Source organism: Podarcis cretensis (assembly GCF_951804945.1).
Source record: "Podarcis cretensis genome assembly, chromosome: 10".
NCBI lineage: Eukaryota > Metazoa > Chordata > Lepidosauria > Squamata > Lacertidae > Podarcis > Podarcis cretensis.
The window spans coordinates 46,217,251-46,234,809 of NC_137179.1; the positions used below are offsets into that span (position 1 = coordinate 46,217,251).

The following is a 17,559-nucleotide window of genomic DNA, read 5'->3' on the forward strand; positions in this document are numbered from 1 at the left end:
TAATAATTAAGAACTCTTTTATTCAATCAGCGAAACCAAGAATTTAAATAAAACCTCTCTTCATTCTAACTACAGGATGCGTACATTTGGGTTCTTAGTTTGTGCATTTCATTTACATTTTCTGCCACTGAGAAAACCAACTCCAGCGTTCAGCACCATTTGCACCTTATACATTCTTATTGTACACTGTATTTACAGTAATATCCTACAACTTCAAACCATGTTACAGTTGAATGAGATAGAGAGTTTAACCATTTTATGCTACCTTTTCAGACACAGAATTGACTTGCAGGAACATTATACCTCTTGAATCCACGTTGTTAGAGGCTACTTTGTGTCTTTATAAAGGCATCTGAATTAGTCTTTTGTTTTAATTAAACAGATCCTTGTGGTGTATTTATCTTTCAGAAAAGCTTGTGCACAGCACAAAATTAGTGCAAAATTATTTTGTCAGTGCATACATTGGAACAATACGCACTTCAAGATCATGCTGTTCTGAACATATTTTTCTGCAGCCTATTTTTAACGTTAATTATAGATATTTAAGAAAGTAACTAATTTTGTAAAGTATCTAAAACTGTTAGACATGAAATGGTCTATCAAAATAGAGGACACCCCCCCCCCGGTATATTAGGCTATTGAAGGGTTTGGGCTACAAACACAACCAAAACATTTGAGAACTGAATAATCATTGAACACTGGCCCTTTTCTGAGGTGGTTGTTTCTACATCGTATTGCTCAAATCACTGAAAGAATTTGGGATCTAAGATTTGCATCATAGTTGTGAAGAGACACTTTTATCAAAAGAAATTAGTATACAGTTCATTTTACAGGAGTTGCAGAATTCAGTTATTTGTTCTTGGTCATGTCTTCCTAAAACTACATAGACAGAAATAAAATACAGGCAGTATATGAAGTTCTGCTTTTGATCATACAAGACGTTTTTTACAAACAAACAAACAAACAAACTTTTAATGTATTTATCAAATGAACTTTGTAGCTTATGAGGCAAAAACTATATACCCTTTCAAAGCAAATTTCTTTTTGAAATCACAATCTTCTAGTTTTACATCTCAGGCTTACAGTTTCAGTCTTTTCCATAGTTTTTCCCCCTCCCGAAAGGCTTTACCACCTGACATAATTTTTTTGCAGAAATCTTGATTTGTCAGTTAAGACATAATCTGCAATTGCCTAGAAGCATTTCCATCTTCCTGTTCAACCCTGTGTAGTTCCATTATAAGAGGCTGGAGCAGACTGAATCCCTTAATTATGTTAAGGGACCTGAGGATCTTAATTGCCACCCTACTAGTTCCCCCCGCCCCCTAAAGCAAATCCTCCTACTGCTTAATTGTCAACATTGTTAACTTTACCCTGGGTTAATCTTAACCAGCAGTTGAAACCCAAGAACTGAAACTGATTAAAAATCATGGTTATTTACCAAATGCTTCTTGGCATTAGCCATGGTTGACCCTGGTATAGATGCAATTCTTAATCATGCTTAAAGCTTGGGGATGGATAGGGGGAATTACACAAACTTGGGAGTACACAAACTCAGTTCAGGAACAGGAAATACTATACCCATACTGGCCCAAGGTGGTTGACTAAGGAATCCACCCTCTTCTATGGAAAATTCTAGGACCCTTAAAGGTGGGCATGAAGAAAAGCATTTCAGATTACAGGAGCCAGCCCTGCAGCCAGTTATATTTTTAAAGAGTTTAAAAATCTGATCATGCTGCAAAGGATCAGACTGTTTTAGGTGTCTTAATAATACTAGAATACCGTAATTTTGCTTAACTGTAAATGAAGAAAATCTAATTCTCAGAAACAAATGCTTTCTATTGGATTGTTAAAAATAAATCTATGCATGATTATGTTATACAATATTTCATTCAAAAAATAATAATACAAGAAAAAACAAACAAAAACAAAATTTGATTTTCCATTCTTTACCAGATCAAGAAGATACAATGTTCATTTGACTTCACATTATCAGCAGACAGCCTCCTTTCTAGAAATGGTAATACTGACATAATCAAAAGGGCAGAATGAATTCCTTTGGCAATTAATGTCACATCTAACTTGATGAGTCCATTTGGTATGAAATAGTTGAGTTCTCTTAGAATTGCCACTGTAATTATGAACCATATTTTAAATATAGAAATCACTTAGTAGAATAGAAAAAAACACCATAGGCCAAGATTGTAGAAGTTGAGTTTTTGTAGTGCTTGGTTTTTTTAAAAACTGATCCTTTATATAAAAATAACAGAAATGCACTTCCTTAACAGCAACTGGGCACATCTATTTCCTTATTTTGCTTGATTCAAAACTAGTGCATATTAAAATGACTCATTCACCATCCATATCAGTACTTGTTCTATGGACGCTGAACCAGCTTGCTCTTGCCCCCTTCTTGCTCACTAAGTTTGAAGTGGGTATAAGCTAAAATTCCAAACAATGTGCATGTAATCCCAAGGCCTTGATTAATTGATAAAGGATCCTTAAATAAGAGGTACCCTCCCATGAGGGTGATGCAGAATTTGAAGTGTCCGAACATATTATAGCTATACAGATCTGTTAAGGAGCATATACTTGTCAAATGTAAAACATGTGAAGTTCACTTATCCACTTACTTGTAAGTTGATACAATCCTGTGGAAAGTTTGGCTGCTTAAACCCTATTTTAGTCAATAGACTTAATAAGCTGCCTAAAAGTGCACAAGGTTGCAGCCCATGCCTGCTACCTAGGTATCCCCATCACTTGCTTAACCCAACTTCTGATTATTTTGTTTCTATACCTCTTAATAGATCAAAAATAACTGTAAGTGGTGTACAGCACACTGAAGCAACAACAGACAACTTAAACAAGCCTGAGTCCTTACTTAGGGTCCAGACAAACTCAGCTCACCTACAAGTCTCACAAGGAGAAGAGTTCCTGAAAACAGCAAACATCACCCTAGTCTCTCACTCTAGACTTTCTTTTCTGGACAGGTCCAAGGTGGATGGGACTTCCTCAGGTTGGCCACAGCAGTGTCCCATTCAGCCGCACTCTCCACACTCAGTTCCAGCTACAGCAGTTTGCTGAGTTTCCCAGGGGGTCCAAAGGATGGGGAAAGGGCTCCCCTCCACTCACAGCTCTTTCTTCACCCTTTCCTCTCCCCCTCCAGCTGCTTTTTGGGTTTAGCTACATCTCAGCTACTATAATCGACACTTTAATGCTTTATGTATAGCAGATCATTACCTACAAACTAAAAATTCTTTATCGTGATTTAATTACTATGAAATGATAAATGCATATCCAAGCACTTGAGCACTGAAAAGTTGTACTAGTAGAATTCAATGCAACTGCTTTCTGGGCACAATTTAAGGGTTGGTTTTTACCTATAAATCAGACTGTTCCATCATGCTGGCCACTTCTGCCTCCAGTTAAAAAGGATATCAAGCAGCAGAGCTGGGGGAGATCAGTCTGAAATACTGGAGGATGCCAGTCAGAACAGACAATGCTGGACTTACATGGGCCAATACAGTGGTGCCCCGCAAGACGAATGCCTCGCAAGATGGAAAACCCGCTAGATGAAAGGGTTTTCCGTTTTGGAGGCGCTTCGCAAAACGAATTTCCCTATGGGCTTGCTTCGCAAGACGAAATGTCTTGCGAGTTCCTGCAGGTTTTTCCCCCTCCCCCCCTTTTCCTAAGCCGCTAAACCGCTTATCAGCTGATAAGCCGCTTATCAGCTGATCCGCTAAAAGCCGCTAAACCGCTAATAGCGCTAATCCGCTAAGCTGTCAATGGGCTTGCTTCGCAAGACGAAAAAACCGCTAGACGAAGAGCCTCATGGAACGGATTAATTTTGTCTTGCGAGGCACCATTGTAGTATGACCTGGTATAAAAAGGCTTCTTATGGCTGGTGGGTTGGAGGATTCTCCATAGCAACTTTTGTGACCAGTGAGGGGTGTAGACAGGAGAGGGTAGAGTAACAGTTACATTCCTCCACCACAGCTGAAGTAGCAGGACTGTGGGTTACAAGCCACTGCATTTTTGCAGTCTTGTAATCAGAACTAAACATGTTTGTTATTAGTTGGCTGGCACCCTAATTTCTTTATTAAATATACCAGTGTGAATACTGAAGAAATATTTTTTTTCAACTGAAAGTGAGAAATAGGACCAAAAAAGAGAAAAGGATACGTGACTGGTGAAGTATTCCCAATGATCCAGTAAATAGATAAGTTCACCATAAAGGCTATGATTCCAGACAGCAGCACCATAAACTGTGGGTAAGTAATAGACACACAAAACAAAACCAAACCAAACAAAACAAAACATGAGCACTGCAACGTGTTTCAAGGCATCACTACATTAAAACGTTTGAACAGCTGTACAACATAATACAGTACAGTATAGCAAATTCACAATCAAATAAGCAAATATGGATTGTAAACAAACAAAACCCATACTGGTTTGCAAAGCACAGTGTTCTTCCTGGAAGTGGTTTAGAACAGTTACTACAGGAGGCATGAATTCTCTTTGACCCTGGCAGACAACTTTGGGCCTTGATTGGGCCAGAAGCCACAATGCCATTTTTTCATTTCCAATAATTCCACATTAACATAATGGATTCTTATGTTGTTGGCATATACATTGTACAGATGTTAGCTGCCTTGGGAGTTTCAATGGTTTTATGTCACTGCTGGGAAAGGTTTTATTTTTTTATACTGATTTTTATTATTACAGCATTATACTGTATTTTGTATTACTGTATGCTTATATATTTTTTTCAAGCTGCCTAGAGAATAAATAAATAAATAAATAAATCAATCAATCAATCAATCAATCAATCTAATTCAAATGGAACATTTTATTTTATTTTAAAGTTTTTGTTAAGATTTTTTTCTTTGAAGAGTCTGACATACCTATTCCCAAGGAGGATAGAACCATCAACTTAGCAGCCTTATTACTAGAGAGCATAATGCAGTTCTATCCTATGTTTACTCAGAAGTAAACTCCCATTATATTTGGTACAGTTCCCTCCAAGTAAATTCATACAGGATTACAATATGTGATAGGCAGAGCAATACTAACCGGGCAGATACACTAGGGGCAGATATGTTGTCATATCTTCTGTGTAAATCAAGCCCCACTGCTTCTGCCCAAGAGGTCTGTGGCTGGGGAAGGGTAAACATTACTGCCCTTCCATCAACTCCTATAGAGTGAATTTCATTACACCTGTATTTTGGGTGGTATAAGCTGCACTGACCTCTATGGGCTTTAGAGTTCATTAGTAGCTGGACCTTCTTCATAAAATTCCCCATGATTTCAGTAACTGCATGTCCAGATTTACTTACTTAGGCCAGCCTGTAACTGCAAAACTTGGGACACTCCCCCACCCTCTATTTGAAGTGGATGCTCCATAAATTATATTTGGCTAAGCGGTTTCTACTTGGAGCACCACTGTTACTATGGATTATCATTTTGAAGATACTACTCAAATATGCAGGCTCAAACTTTAATTTTTTTTTTTTAAGCAAACACAAAACAAAGGCTTACCACAGCAGAAAGTGTCCAGGGACCAAATATTCCACCATTGCCAAATACTGGTTCAAAGAAGGGAACGACACACAACAGCATGCCACAAGACATGGGAGCTTGATAGTACAGCAACTGCATAGAGTTTACCTGTAGCTCATGTTGCTTCGCTCCTACCCACTAAAATCAAGAAAAATACATTAATAACCTGTGACATCCAAGTGTAATAAGTTGTAAGGAATCTTTTAGCGCCTTCTACAAAAATGATAACGTAGATATATACATTAACAAAAATCTATGCGTACATTAGAAGACAGCTAAGCCCAATTTATCCAAATTTGGGAGGAAAGCTGAAACATTTGGAACTTCAAAGGATTTTTCTTTACACAGGCTTAAATGACACAGGGTTGGGGTTTCTGAGAGATTCAGCATAGGTTTAGATCATCAAGAAAAAAATGCCATGTTTAACTACGGAGTCAAATTACTTCCTGAACAAGCATTAATTTTAACTGGTGGTTATAACAAAAGATATTGGTTTGCAACTACTTCATATAATTTATTTATTTTTTTAATCTTGCAGTACACAGAAGCTGCAAAATTGTAGCTGCTTAGAGAGCAGAAAACTATCTGTTTGAATCTCTTCATATGCAATGATATGCATCAAGATGGTGCTTGGAGGCCAAGACTTCTAAATAAGCTTGCAAACATGGCTGGGCTCTGAATTTAATTTATTCATGTATATACTGCTTAGTGTCAAAATAGGCTTCTAAGTAGTTTGCAAAGTATAAAAACTATTTATACAAACACCCACAATTAAATACAAAAGAAAATAATTCAATTAAAACTCCACAGCAATTAAAACAGGTGACTTGGGTCAAGAGACCAAGGGGATGCCTGTGCACTTTCAAAAGCTAGCAGAACACTAACACAAATGGAACCTCTTGTATTTCAGCATAGAGTGCATTCCATAACACTGGTGCCACTAGTGAAAAAACCCACCTCAGCAGTACCACAAACTATCAGGCCAGGACAAGATTAACCAGTTTCCATTTGTTGATTTTAAAGCTGTTACTAGGCAATGGAGGGGAAGTCTCTCAGGTAACCTCGTCCAGAGTTGTACAGGGTTTTATATTCAATGCGCCTAAATTCCTTGTTCCCTGTACAAGATCAGAACAGAGACTCCTTCCTTTTAGAAAAAAGCAACCTAAATTCAAGTATCCCCTCTCTCATCCTCATTGCGTCTGGTACCTCTTTTGGACTCTTAATCCTAGCCAGTTTATTCAGAAGTAACCCACACTGGGTTCTTTGGGCCTTCCTTCCTAGTAAGTAATGTTTAGGGCTATAAGCTCCATATATCACTTATAAGACCTAACTTCAGACATTTCCCCGTATTTCTTTTTACATAGAAAAGTAGCCTTTAAATCAATGTGTTTGAGAGATGGCCATGATTGAGTTTTTTGAGACTGTAAGCGTGAAAATGTTAATATGTTGGTTTGTTTAAAATCCAGATTTCACTTTGAATAAATATTGCATATTTAACCCCAAAATAAAGAATGTAGCCACACAATTCACATTTGCCTACTGCTTGCAAATAGTTTGGTGTCAGTGACCATGGTTTCGTATTTTACAGTTGTCAAGAGTGGTAAATGCACAATATATTAGTGGAGGACCTGCCATTTGAGATAGCCAGAAAAAAGGTAGATGATTTAGGAGTGTTACATCAAGACAGTTATTTTGAATCAAAAACTGCATATGATAGTAAAAGGTCATTTTTTTTACTTACCACTTGATAAAGAGATGTAACTAAAACACCAAGGGAAGCAAATACCATGCCAAGAAAGTTAAATTTCACATCATAATAGGAATTTAGGAAAACGCCTAAAGTAATAGGAATCTGTAAAGGAAAGGAAAAAGAATGTTACATGTTCTATGCATTTGCTGCTCATACAGTTCAACAGAACAAAACTTTTCTTATCTATAAGCCTCCAAGTCCAAGCTTCAGCTGTCACATCCAGAGATGCTGTATCAATATATAATTTGATGGAAGCAAAAGAATACTACCAATAAAAGTCACACATAAGCAATGCTATTGAAATGAAAGCAGTTACCACTAAAAATGCATCTCCTACTCAGAACATTGGGCAAGTTTCTGGTGAGATACAAGATTTTCTTCAAAAAACAGCCTAAAAGACCACTATTTTGCACAAGTGCTGTAGCAATTGCATCACATGCAGCTCACGAATATATTGGCTATGATACATCTGAGGAAATAAACATACAAGTGTAATTTTTGTTTCAATGCTAATTTTTTTCTCTTATGGAAGTTTATGCAAATTCAACCCACATATTAATTTACTACAACCCAAACAATTAAGATTCATTTAATCCGGGAACAGCCCTAACTGGGGGGGGGGCCTTAATATGCTTTTCTAGTTTTTTATGCCTTTATTGTATGGTTTTATCTTTTCAGTGTTGTAAGCTGCTCCGATATGTTTTGTGCTTTAACGGCATATACTTTTATAAATAAATAAAATTAACAGCATGGTTAGCAATTCTTTACTGAAAGGCACTGATATTGAAAATGCAGACATCTCACTGCTTCCTATCCTTTCTTATCTCCTATACTTCACCACCTCAGCTGTCCACCTTCTCCATGAGCTTCAGAAGACCAGCATACTGCACTATGCTTTTGAAAAAGGGAAGGGTCACCCCTTATTTAACAGGACTGGACCAAGAAGGTATTTGCCTTCCCGGAACATCACTTCCCTGCATTAGAAACGGGCAATCCGATTCTTTCACTCAGAACCAGCGAGCAGGGTCGTCTGCGCCAGGCCCTCCTATTCGGCAGCAAGCCTGTCTAGGGCAAACGCAGTAAGAAAAAGAAAGGGCCTCTGAGCCTGTGCAGAATGAATTAACGGCCTTCATAAACTGGGACAGGAAAAAAGGCGGGAGAGGCTTCCGGGTATCCCTTCAATAGCCAAAGCTCTGGTTTTTTGTGCGAAGGGGTGCCAACTTGAATAAAATTAGGGGGAGGGCAGGTAAGCCCCACCCACCTAATGGATCACATGATCACTATTTGAATGGCAATGCCTATTAAATGGGGGGGGGGCTCAAATATTTCATTGGGTGGGGGACGAAGACCCCTCGGCCCCTAGGAGTTGGCTAAGAGTGTTTGAGGGCAGCGATCGCCTCGACGTGCGAGAGCGGCTGGCTCCCCTTTCCCTCCCCCCGGGCCTGAGGAAGGGTTTCGGGGGCCGCTCTGCCGGTGCGCAATGGCCCCCCTCCCGCCCTGGCTCGCTGGCTCCCGCCCTTCTCCTCACCAGGGTGAGCTTGATGCGGGCGGGGAAAGTCTTTCCGTAAGCCACGCTCTGGATGAGGACGATGACCGGCGTGGTCATGGCCTTGGCCAGCTGGTAGGTGCCGATGGTGTTGTTCTGCAGGGACAGATTGGTGAAGACCACGAAGCCGCAGAAGCTGAGCGCCAGGGGCAGCACCTGGCGGGGCCGCAGGCTCTTCGGGGAGAAGATGCCCAGCGCCTGGCACACGTACAGCCCCAGCCAGGTGACGGCGAAGTGCACCAGCGTCAGCGTCAGGTTGGGGAAGCCCATCCGCACGTACAGCCACTTGTTCAGGAACACGATGCAGATGGACGCCGCCAAGTTCACCAGCAGACCCGCCGCCAGGCGGCCCCGCTCCAACGCCGGGCCCATGCTGCCGCCGGCCTCCGGGCCCAGCTCCTCGTCCGCAACCGGCGAGGCAGCCGCAGTAGCCACCGCTGCTGGGTGGTAGGCGGCGGCGGCAGCAGCTGCACTGGCCGCCGCCGCCACCACTACCACCGCCTCGCCCGCCCACTACCGGGCCACGTGGCTCCGGCCTAGGATCTTCCGGGGCCAACAGGCCGGCGGCTCCGCCCTGGCAAAGAAGCAGCTCGCCTCACGGCGGCCTCTTTCCCCTCAGACGCTCACACGGGGAGGAGTCCCGCCCCTCTGGCAGGCTTAGCGGAGAAGAGCCTCCGCCTCTCCCTCCGTAAGAACAGAATGAAACGAATCTTTACTTTTCCCTTTAGCTCGGGAGAAAGGGGGCGCCTGTGCATAGCTGTCAACGTTTCCCTTTTTTAAGGAAAATTCCCTTGTTCCGAATAGGATTCCTCGCAAGAAAAGGGAAAAGTTGACAGTCCTGCGCCTGTGCCGAATTGCGAACCCGCCTCGAAGAATTCGAGCGGGACCGCTGCCGCCCCTGAGGTGAGCTCGCGCGTTCGAACGACGTTTCGAATGCCACTCCCTTAACGGCTGTTTAACGGCTACGCGCTGCATAAGGCGCCTTAACGCAGCCCTGTTGTGCCGCAGTTGCTGGCTCTCGGGCGAATGAGTTACCGGGACGACTGAAAAGCGTTGGACTGGTGGGGGGACAACGGAAAAATAACGGCTCCTTCCCCGTTTGACAGCGTAGCCAGCAAAGGTGGTGCATGGCTGAAACTCTTTAAGATGTATTTGTTATTTTATTAGCGGCCTTCCAGATTCCCCCCCCCCCCGCCCCCAAACTCCCATCCGTCCTGACCATTAGGAGTTGGATGTCCAAAAGAAGCTGGAAGGTCTCAAGCTGAGAGGTTGCTTCAGGCATTGCAGAATCTTCTAGCTCCAGGCAATGTAAGAGACAAAATACTGGCGGCATTTCCATGGGCTGAATTGCCAGGAACGATTTGGAAGGGCACAGGTCCATATCAGGCTGTTGTTTTTTAATATATATATTTTACACACACATATATACATACACCCCCCTATGTGTAAATAGGTCTGGTTCTTTGTTTCCAAACTGATAGGCACTCAACTACTCAAGGTCATTATTAGAGGGATTACTGAAGAAATACCAAAATTTGAGGGTGAGCTGAGCTAAGACCGCTTCATACATAAGACCCTTTTGGCTTACAACAATACAAGTTGTCTGCATAAATATACACACTCACTGGCACCTACCAGTCATTTTGTGTTTATAATGAGACTTGTAGGCAAGAACAGCATTTGTGAACTAGAAAAACAAATTTTTTTTGTCTACAATAGATTGTCATATCCTTATCCCTGTCTGGAGCAAAATGTGAGATATAAATAAACATAACGGTATTCTAGCAGAGTCCACGTTTCCATTATCAAATGGAATTATGTTTGCTTGTAGTTGCTCAGTTGGTAGAGCATGTGATTCCTAATCTCAGGGTCATGGGTTTGAGCCCCACACTGGGCAAAAAAAATTCCTGCATTGTAGGTTAGACTAGATGACTCTTAGGGTCCCTTCCAACTTACAGTTCTATGAGTCTATGAAGTAACAGTGTGAGGTGTGTTAATCTGAATTTATATGGTTTATCTCTGTAGATCATGGCATAAGGTTGACATAATTCTAATATGACATGAGACCTTCCATGATGAGTTTCGGTGACCGTGGAACAAGCCTGAGTCCAGCTCCCTACTGAAAGGCATTCAGGAATATCCTGAGTTCACACACATCTGACTTAAGGATTAACACATGCAAATTTAGTTGTCAAGTACAGGATACTCAACTCAATGAGATTGTGGAGAGATGGTCAGGTTCAAATAATGGTTTACTATCAAGTCTTTCGCCCTTTTGTTAAGCAAACAGGATGGCCAGTTTAAACTATTTCTCACCAATTATGGAAATTGTAGGAACCACTCATTTCACAGCCCTGTCCCTTCCCCACCAACAGCAAATAGACCACCACACCACATCCCCACAAGGCACTCCAGGGGCAGGGCCTAAGGACTGAGCCACTTCAGGATCTTGACAGCACTGGGCCAAAGTGCTATGCCAGCTCCAAGCTGGTGTGCCTGCCTCCTCACCTTTCCCAGCTAGCATGCTCGGCAGAGCTGCCAGTGTGGTGCTCCAAACTCCAGTAAACCCCACTGGGAAGTGGTGTGAGCTAGGGTTGCACCCTAAATTTTCAATCTGTCCTTGCAATGGATTATGGGTACTTTTTCTTGATAATCAGAAATTCTGTCAAGTAAGTAGCCCCACACTAAGGCTGGAATCCCAGTGATGCTTGTATCCTAAGCCTCCATTGTTTTAAGCAGCAGTGTTTTATATAAATACATGTATACATCTGGAATGCTTCACTCTCACTTGAAAGTCACACAAAGCCTTTGGTTGTCAGGCTGAATATGGAGAAAGGGCTTCTGTTCTGAGAAAAGGTGCACAGGCAACAGGATTTTTACCTGGAAGACAGTAAGCTGTACTCATGAACAGCTGTGAAGGTTTAACCATGTGATCTAGCAAACAAGAGGCATCTATTAATAGTGCATTTTGCACATTTATGTGCTAAAGATACTTATTTCCTAGTAAACCAGTCATTTCAAATTTTATTGGAAAAAAATACAAATGTCAAAACGGTTTGTCATTTTACATACATAGAAAGTCATTTTGCTAGTGTCAATGCACTGCAACATCTTTAAAACAAAAATTCTATGCCAAACTTTGTGCGTTGAATCAAAGGTTTCCTTCCCCTTTCACCTGGAGTATGAGAACCTTTGGGCCCAACCTTATATTTACTTGTGCCACCATTCAATATTTTTATAACCTAGAATGGAACTAAGACTGGATTTCATATCCAAGAGGATCAAGACCTTGATCCAAAAGCATGAGGGAAGACTCCCTTAGCTTCTGCAGCAGCTTCTGGAGTTCATCCTTAGAAAATACCTGAAGAGGAAGATAAGAATAACTTACGTGTATAGATACAGATACCACTGTAAGCATTTATTATATGAGGAAAAAAGTTAAAACAGTCTAAGTACAGGAAAGGGTGATGGTATTTTATCTAAAATAATCCTAAAACTTGGGGCTGACAATTTTAATTCAGTTCAGAAATGCTTTTTTAAAAAGATACTCTCCCAAAAATATACAACCGGGGCCCCACCTGTGCATTCCCTAACTAGAAAGTTGGCTTTCTCGAAAAACCCCCCATTAAAGTACACAGTCATAAGGACTGTTCACTCTCATGGGTGCTATACTGACTGGGACTGTCTGTTCCTTTATTCTGTTAGTGTACTAGTGTCCTGCATTATTCCAATTTATTTTGGAAGTGCTAAAAGAAAGCCCCTAAATAAACATACAGTGTTGTATCCAGTACTGCACCAGCAGGGTTCCACTAGTGCTATAAGACTTAGGTTGCCCTGCACCCCCTCCAGATTTGCTCCGAAAGGTCAACCAACTCTTCACAGCTAATTTTGAGGGCATGCAAGTGTCTGGAGAGGAAGTTCTGTTATGCGCACCTAACCTCTTTGTGCCAGCAGAGCTGCAGTGTTGGATGTGTGCCACACCCAATTTCTTCCCAGAAATTTTAAACACTATTTGATAGTGTGACTAATGTATTGTGTGCTTTGGAATTTGACAAATACAGACAATAAGACAAAAGTGCTTGTTACAGTGTGGATTATTTCAGCTAGATAGGCAAGCAGAGTATTTAAAACTTAAAGCAAATGAACTTACCATGTAGAGTTTATGTCGATCTGATGAAATCAAGTCAGCAAGCCTTAGGTCTTCCTGATACTGTCTTGTGCTATGCAATACAGTATGAAGGAGGAAGCACATCATTGGCAAACAGAGTTTTCGCAGCATGATCATCTGATGGGTACGCTCAGGGTCATCTTCAGCACCCTTGGTAAGAAAATGTGGAATAGTCTTAACCAGAAGTGTCACATTCAATTTTAAGAAACTCTAGTGTTTAACAATCATATGGAAAATCTTCATCTTCAGCACCCTTGGTAAGAAAATGTGGAATAGTCTTAACCAGAAGTGTCACATTCAGTTTTAAGAAACTCTAGTGTTTAACAATCATATAGAAACTCAAAATTGAAACATCATAATGCTAAATCCTGCACCAACACAACCGTCATGGGAGGTTATCAGTGGCAACTAGTCATGGAGATTATATTATCTCCAGTATCAATGGCAGTATGCCTCTGAATACCAGTTGCTGGGAATCACAACCAGGACAGTGCTGTTGCGCTCATGTCCTGCTTGTGGGCTTCCCATAGGTAGATAATTGGTCAATGAGATAACAGAACATTGGATGAGATAGGCCTTTGGTCTGACCCAACAGGGCTCTTCGTATAGTCTTAGGATGCTGACCTCCAAAAACTAGCCAAATTTTAGAAGATACTGCAATAATTCAAATTTACAGTTTGAGTAAAGTATTAGCATTTTAAAACCATAGTTGTCATCTTGCAGTTATTTCTTAAATAAATCTTAAATATTCCTAGGTTTTCCACGGAACAAGCATTACCAAATCAGCAATCAAGCCATAAGTAAACGAAAACTAAGCAACGGCACTGCAGCATGTTAGCCTGGGAAGCAATACTGCTATAGCCTATTACTGGGTAGGGGCAGCTTCACAGTCTACTTCAAATATGTATGCACTACCTCTCTGACATCAACCATCCATCCTCCATCAACAAACAGCAAGACATTGTACATTTTTTCTTTCACATCAGCTGTAAGGGCATCCAGGAGACCTTTCCAAATACCATAGTCCATCTGAAAAAGAAAAGTCAAAGTGAATCTTTCAAATCTTCATAACACACATTGTTTCTTCACCACAATGTATTGCATGCTTTTCCATTAATTTAGGAATAAGCTCAGAGTGGGAGTGTTACAGCACAGGTTGTTCCAGAGTAAGTGGTGCAGCTGACATTCTTCTATACTGCACAGTTTTAACAGTTTGCCTCTCTTCTGCAAAAGAGCAGCAGATTGCTGGTTATTTAACTGCAGTTGTCAATGTGCAGTTAAATTTGCCAATGAAGTGGAACCCAGAGTTTTGTCTTACCCGCTTGTTAATATTATGAACTGGGTCTATCCAGTTTAATTAGATGACTTCCATTAGTCCTAAGCTGGCACAGCCGATCATTCAAGGTTGATATGAGTTGTCATCCAACATCTGGATGGAATCACATATGTGATCTCACTAGCACAGGGTTAGCCAATTGGCAAGATAGAAGGATGGGAGAATTTTACCTTTCCTTTCTATTTACCTCATATTTCTTCTCTTTAAGTTCATAGGCAACTTCTTCAGTGAAACTTGCTTGTAAAAGCTGACCAGGCTTTTGTGGCACCGAGTTCATGTGTTTAAACCATTCATTGAAGGCTTCATGGGCTTCCTAAATTGGGTTGGAAATGTTTAGACATTTTCATGTAGGTAAGTGTACACACTTAGGCATAGCAATGGGTTTGTTGACATCCTGATCCTTGACAGACTATTAAATATGCATCTGAAGACCATTGATTTTGAGGAGATGGGGCCTGGCTCTAGAATGTTAGGGTTTTTTAAAAAAAATAATGGGTCCATATGCTTGAATAGAGTGCATTCCTCTCATGTCTGAGTAAGATTAGCCCACACTCAACATATCCGATTAGGAGGCAGGTCTTCTAGGTATCTCTTTTTGGGACCTAAGTCACAGTCTTACCAGGTAAGCTCTAATACATAAATGCTCTCTAATAGCGTTGTCATCTTCAGCTGGAAGTGGACTATCCATTCCTTGCTCTTCCCACTGATTGTATATTTCTGCTATAGAGTCTTGTGGAATCTTTATAAACACATCCTTGGCTGCTTCATGTTTCTTTGATGCTGTATTTAAAGAGTATCAGTAAGTCATTTTCAGATTCATCATACTTCCTTAATATTTTCTCTAGTTTCAAACTGATGGCTAATATTGTAGTACCTAAGAATTTCCTCATTATAGCATTGCTTTGTTTTAGTGCTTCAGCCCTCTGAGCAGGATTGAATACCAGCCAGTCAATTACATCAATCTTCAGCTGATCTTCCTAGAAAAAAAAGTTCTCTATTCAGTATATATAGTAAACAAATTTACTAGTCAGCTTTTGAGGATACAAAACAAATTAAAGACAGTGGTCACAATCTAGAAAACTACATGACTCGCTTAGCATGGCAAGCAGAGCACTAGACCTATGCTTCTCTAACAGCAGATTTCCATCATTGCGACAAAATGCATTTAACTCTTCAGTGTTTCAAGAACAATTTGTGACTAAGGCATGAGTATTACTGTTCCAAGAAAAAGCTTTGTTTGACTTTCAAACACTCCATGGTATGTCCAAAGTACCTCTCTGGGTGGTAACCACAGATTTCACAATATAAAATCTAATATAAAGTTACTTTCATAGTAACTTTTCCATGGATGCCTATCAAAATCTTTACTTTCAAACAGTGGAAGTATTTGAAAAATTAGCAGTTCACTATTAGCCAGCCTCATCCACCATTCATTTGGAACATAAAATTTGAGTTATTCATCTGTAATCTTGGCACAAATAATGTTTAAGTACTGGTGAAAAGCCATACAAATGTGTATTTTGGTGGACAGCATAAATTACAATTAAACACTCTCAAGAATTGCAACATGAGAAAATAATCCCAACTCCCCCCTTTTACCATAGCTTTGGTCTGAATCCATGTCAATACTAATACTATGAGCAGTACTTGGCACATACTGCGGTCAACAGAATACAAGGGATACAATTTATTTTAGAATTATGAGTATCTCTTCCACAGCTGCTGATTCCCCTCCCCCCCCGTCTTCTCTATTTGGGGAAAAAGTGTTAAGAAACACAGTTAGCACCACTGTTCACCTCTGTTGTGCCTGTATCTATTGCAAGATCATGATGAGTGAACTCGCTAGCATCTTTCTTGCGAATATTTTCAACAACTGTTTTAGTGATAGTTGCTACTTCCAGACCTTTAAATAGAAAAATATACAAGAGTTAGATATGAGGAAACAGGAGGAATTTATAGGAGGGAATTTTGGTTTTAAATAAATGTCACGAAAAGAAAAAAGAAGGGCACATCCACTGAGCAGGAGTACCAATAAGGATACATCAGCAATATTGATAAATATGCTCAGTTTGGTTAGATTGGTATTTTTCAAGAACAAAGGGTTGTAGAAAATGGTGGTGAGGATTTCATAGCAGGGCAGAGTCTCTCTTTAAAAAACTAAAACAAGTTTATGGGTGCTTCAAAACTAAATTCAATGCTGAACAAATTTAAAGTTATTATTTATAGTTTTGTATTCAACTAACTATTACTCAGAGTGGACCCGTGACTAACTTAGGTGTATTAATTTCATTTTGTGTTCTTAGACTAAAAGTTAGTTGAATACAATTGGTAGTATATACGACAACTGAAATACTGCAACTTGGACATAGCTGCTTAATAATACTTGCCCACTTAGAAGATGTTATTAAATGTTCCCCAGGAAAAGAGAATACCACTCCCAAATAAATCATTCACAAAATTTCTTACCTGCCTCCTTTGCTAACTCTAGGCAATGGTGACGTTGTTCTGTCTCCGTGACATCTTCCAAGAACGCAGCATACTGAGCAATAGCTACATCCTGAGGCAAGTGGCTGACATAAAATGCTATAAGATCTGTGTGCTTCTCACATATTAACCACTGCAGCATAAAAAGAAATTTTAAAAGAAATTTGTTTTATTGCATTGCCCAATTTATATTTCATTTGTGCACACGAGAGAAAATCAGAATAATTTATCTCTACATGTTTTTAAAAACTGATAATGCTTTTTTTTCTTTCAACAGTTATTCTAATGACACTCTGCAGTTACGAAGACAATCCATAAGCTATGTGTATAAACAATGGTTGTCCTTGTGAAGGTGTGTTAAAAATAGCCAAAATATTTCAGCAAACGGTTTGCTATTTGTGTTTCCATTTTAAGAAATGAAAACTGTTCTAGTAATTTTAGAGCTTATTGTAGATGATATATTGCATCTAAAGACTTACCTGAATGTATGTTTTCAAAACGTCCACCGATACTTCCTCCTTAATGGAAAAAGTTACTAGGTTTAATAACATTACTTAAGAATGTCAATTAAATTTCCAAGTCACTGTTACCTTTCTATACTATCTGAAAATCGCTAGTTACATCCAGGTCTCTTTAAGACAAATGACTGAATCTAGATTGGAACCAAATGAGTTACAGTTGAGCATTGTCAGATGTCAGGCATTCCTTAACAGGTG

At 40.2% G+C, this 17,559-nt stretch overlaps 2 protein-coding genes and 1 long non-coding RNA gene across 12 annotated transcripts in view; 1 reads left to right on the forward strand and 2 right to left on the reverse strand.

The window, feature by feature from the left end:
* On the reverse strand, positions 1–9,524 carry SLC35E3 (solute carrier family 35 member E3). Its single transcript, XM_079994383.1, has 5 exons — positions 8,838–9,524; positions 7,301–7,411; positions 5,539–5,697; positions 4,180–4,262; positions 1–2,561 (listed from the first exon to the last, which is right to left on the reverse strand). Exons 1-5 carry the CDS (start codon positions 9,225–9,227, stop codon positions 2,375–2,377), a joined length of 930 nt encoding a protein of 309 aa, XP_079850509.1. The 5' UTR covers positions 9,228–9,524; the 3' UTR covers positions 1–2,374.
* The window catches only part of LOC307225987, a 22,884-nt gene continuing 14,145 nt past the window's right edge, over positions 8,821–17,559 (forward strand). For 2 of the 6 annotated variants that reach the window (XR_013843205.1, XR_013843206.1), the window contains exons 1-3: positions 14,571–14,710; positions 16,848–16,921; positions 17,121–17,195. This is a non-coding gene — a long non-coding RNA (uncharacterized lncRNA). Of the gene's footprint in view, positions 8,931–9,570; positions 9,976–13,778; positions 13,824–14,567; positions 14,711–16,847; positions 16,922–17,120; positions 17,229–17,559 lie in introns of those variants that run through there. The other 4 variants (XR_013843202.1, XR_013843203.1, XR_013843201.1 and 1 more) reach the window with 4 other exon arrangements.
* The window catches only part of NUP107 (nucleoporin 107), a 27,963-nt gene continuing 20,385 nt past the window's right edge, over positions 9,982–17,559 (reverse strand). For 4 of the 5 annotated variants that reach the window (XM_079994139.1, XM_079994140.1, XM_079994141.1 and 1 more), the window contains 9 exons: positions 17,323–17,361; positions 16,826–16,976; positions 16,156–16,262; positions 15,234–15,336; positions 14,979–15,139; positions 14,547–14,672; positions 13,939–14,052; positions 13,006–13,173; positions 11,860–12,216 (listed from right to left, as the gene is read on the reverse strand). In XM_079994139.1, the coding sequence (XP_079850265.1) occupies positions 12,109–12,216; positions 13,006–13,173; positions 13,939–14,052; positions 14,547–14,672; positions 14,979–15,139; positions 15,234–15,336; positions 16,156–16,262; positions 16,826–16,976; positions 17,323–17,361 (1,077 nt within the window). In that variant the 3' untranslated portion in view covers positions 11,860–12,108. Of the gene's footprint in view, positions 10,146–11,859; positions 12,217–13,005; positions 13,174–13,938; positions 14,053–14,546; positions 14,673–14,978; positions 15,140–15,233; positions 15,337–16,155; positions 16,263–16,825; positions 16,977–17,322; positions 17,362–17,559 lie in introns of those variants that run through there. The other variant, XM_079994142.1, reaches the window with a different exon arrangement.

What these genes read in the sequence shown, in the direction of transcription:
- SLC35E3 (XM_079994383.1), bottom strand. Translation starts at nt 9,227, where the DNA reads ATGGGCCCGGCGTTGGAGCGGGGCCGCCTGGCGGCGGGTCTGCTGGTG. An exon ending in CCCGCATCAAGCTCACCCTG is followed by an intron (nt 7,412 to 8,837) that starts GTGAGGAGAAGG and finishes TTTCCTTTACAG; the next exon opens with ATTCCTATTACTTTAGGCGT. An exon ending in GGGAATACTTCACCAGTCAC is followed by an intron (nt 2,562 to 4,179) that starts GTATCCTTTTCT and finishes AGATCTGTATAG; the next exon opens with CTATAATATGTTCGGACACT.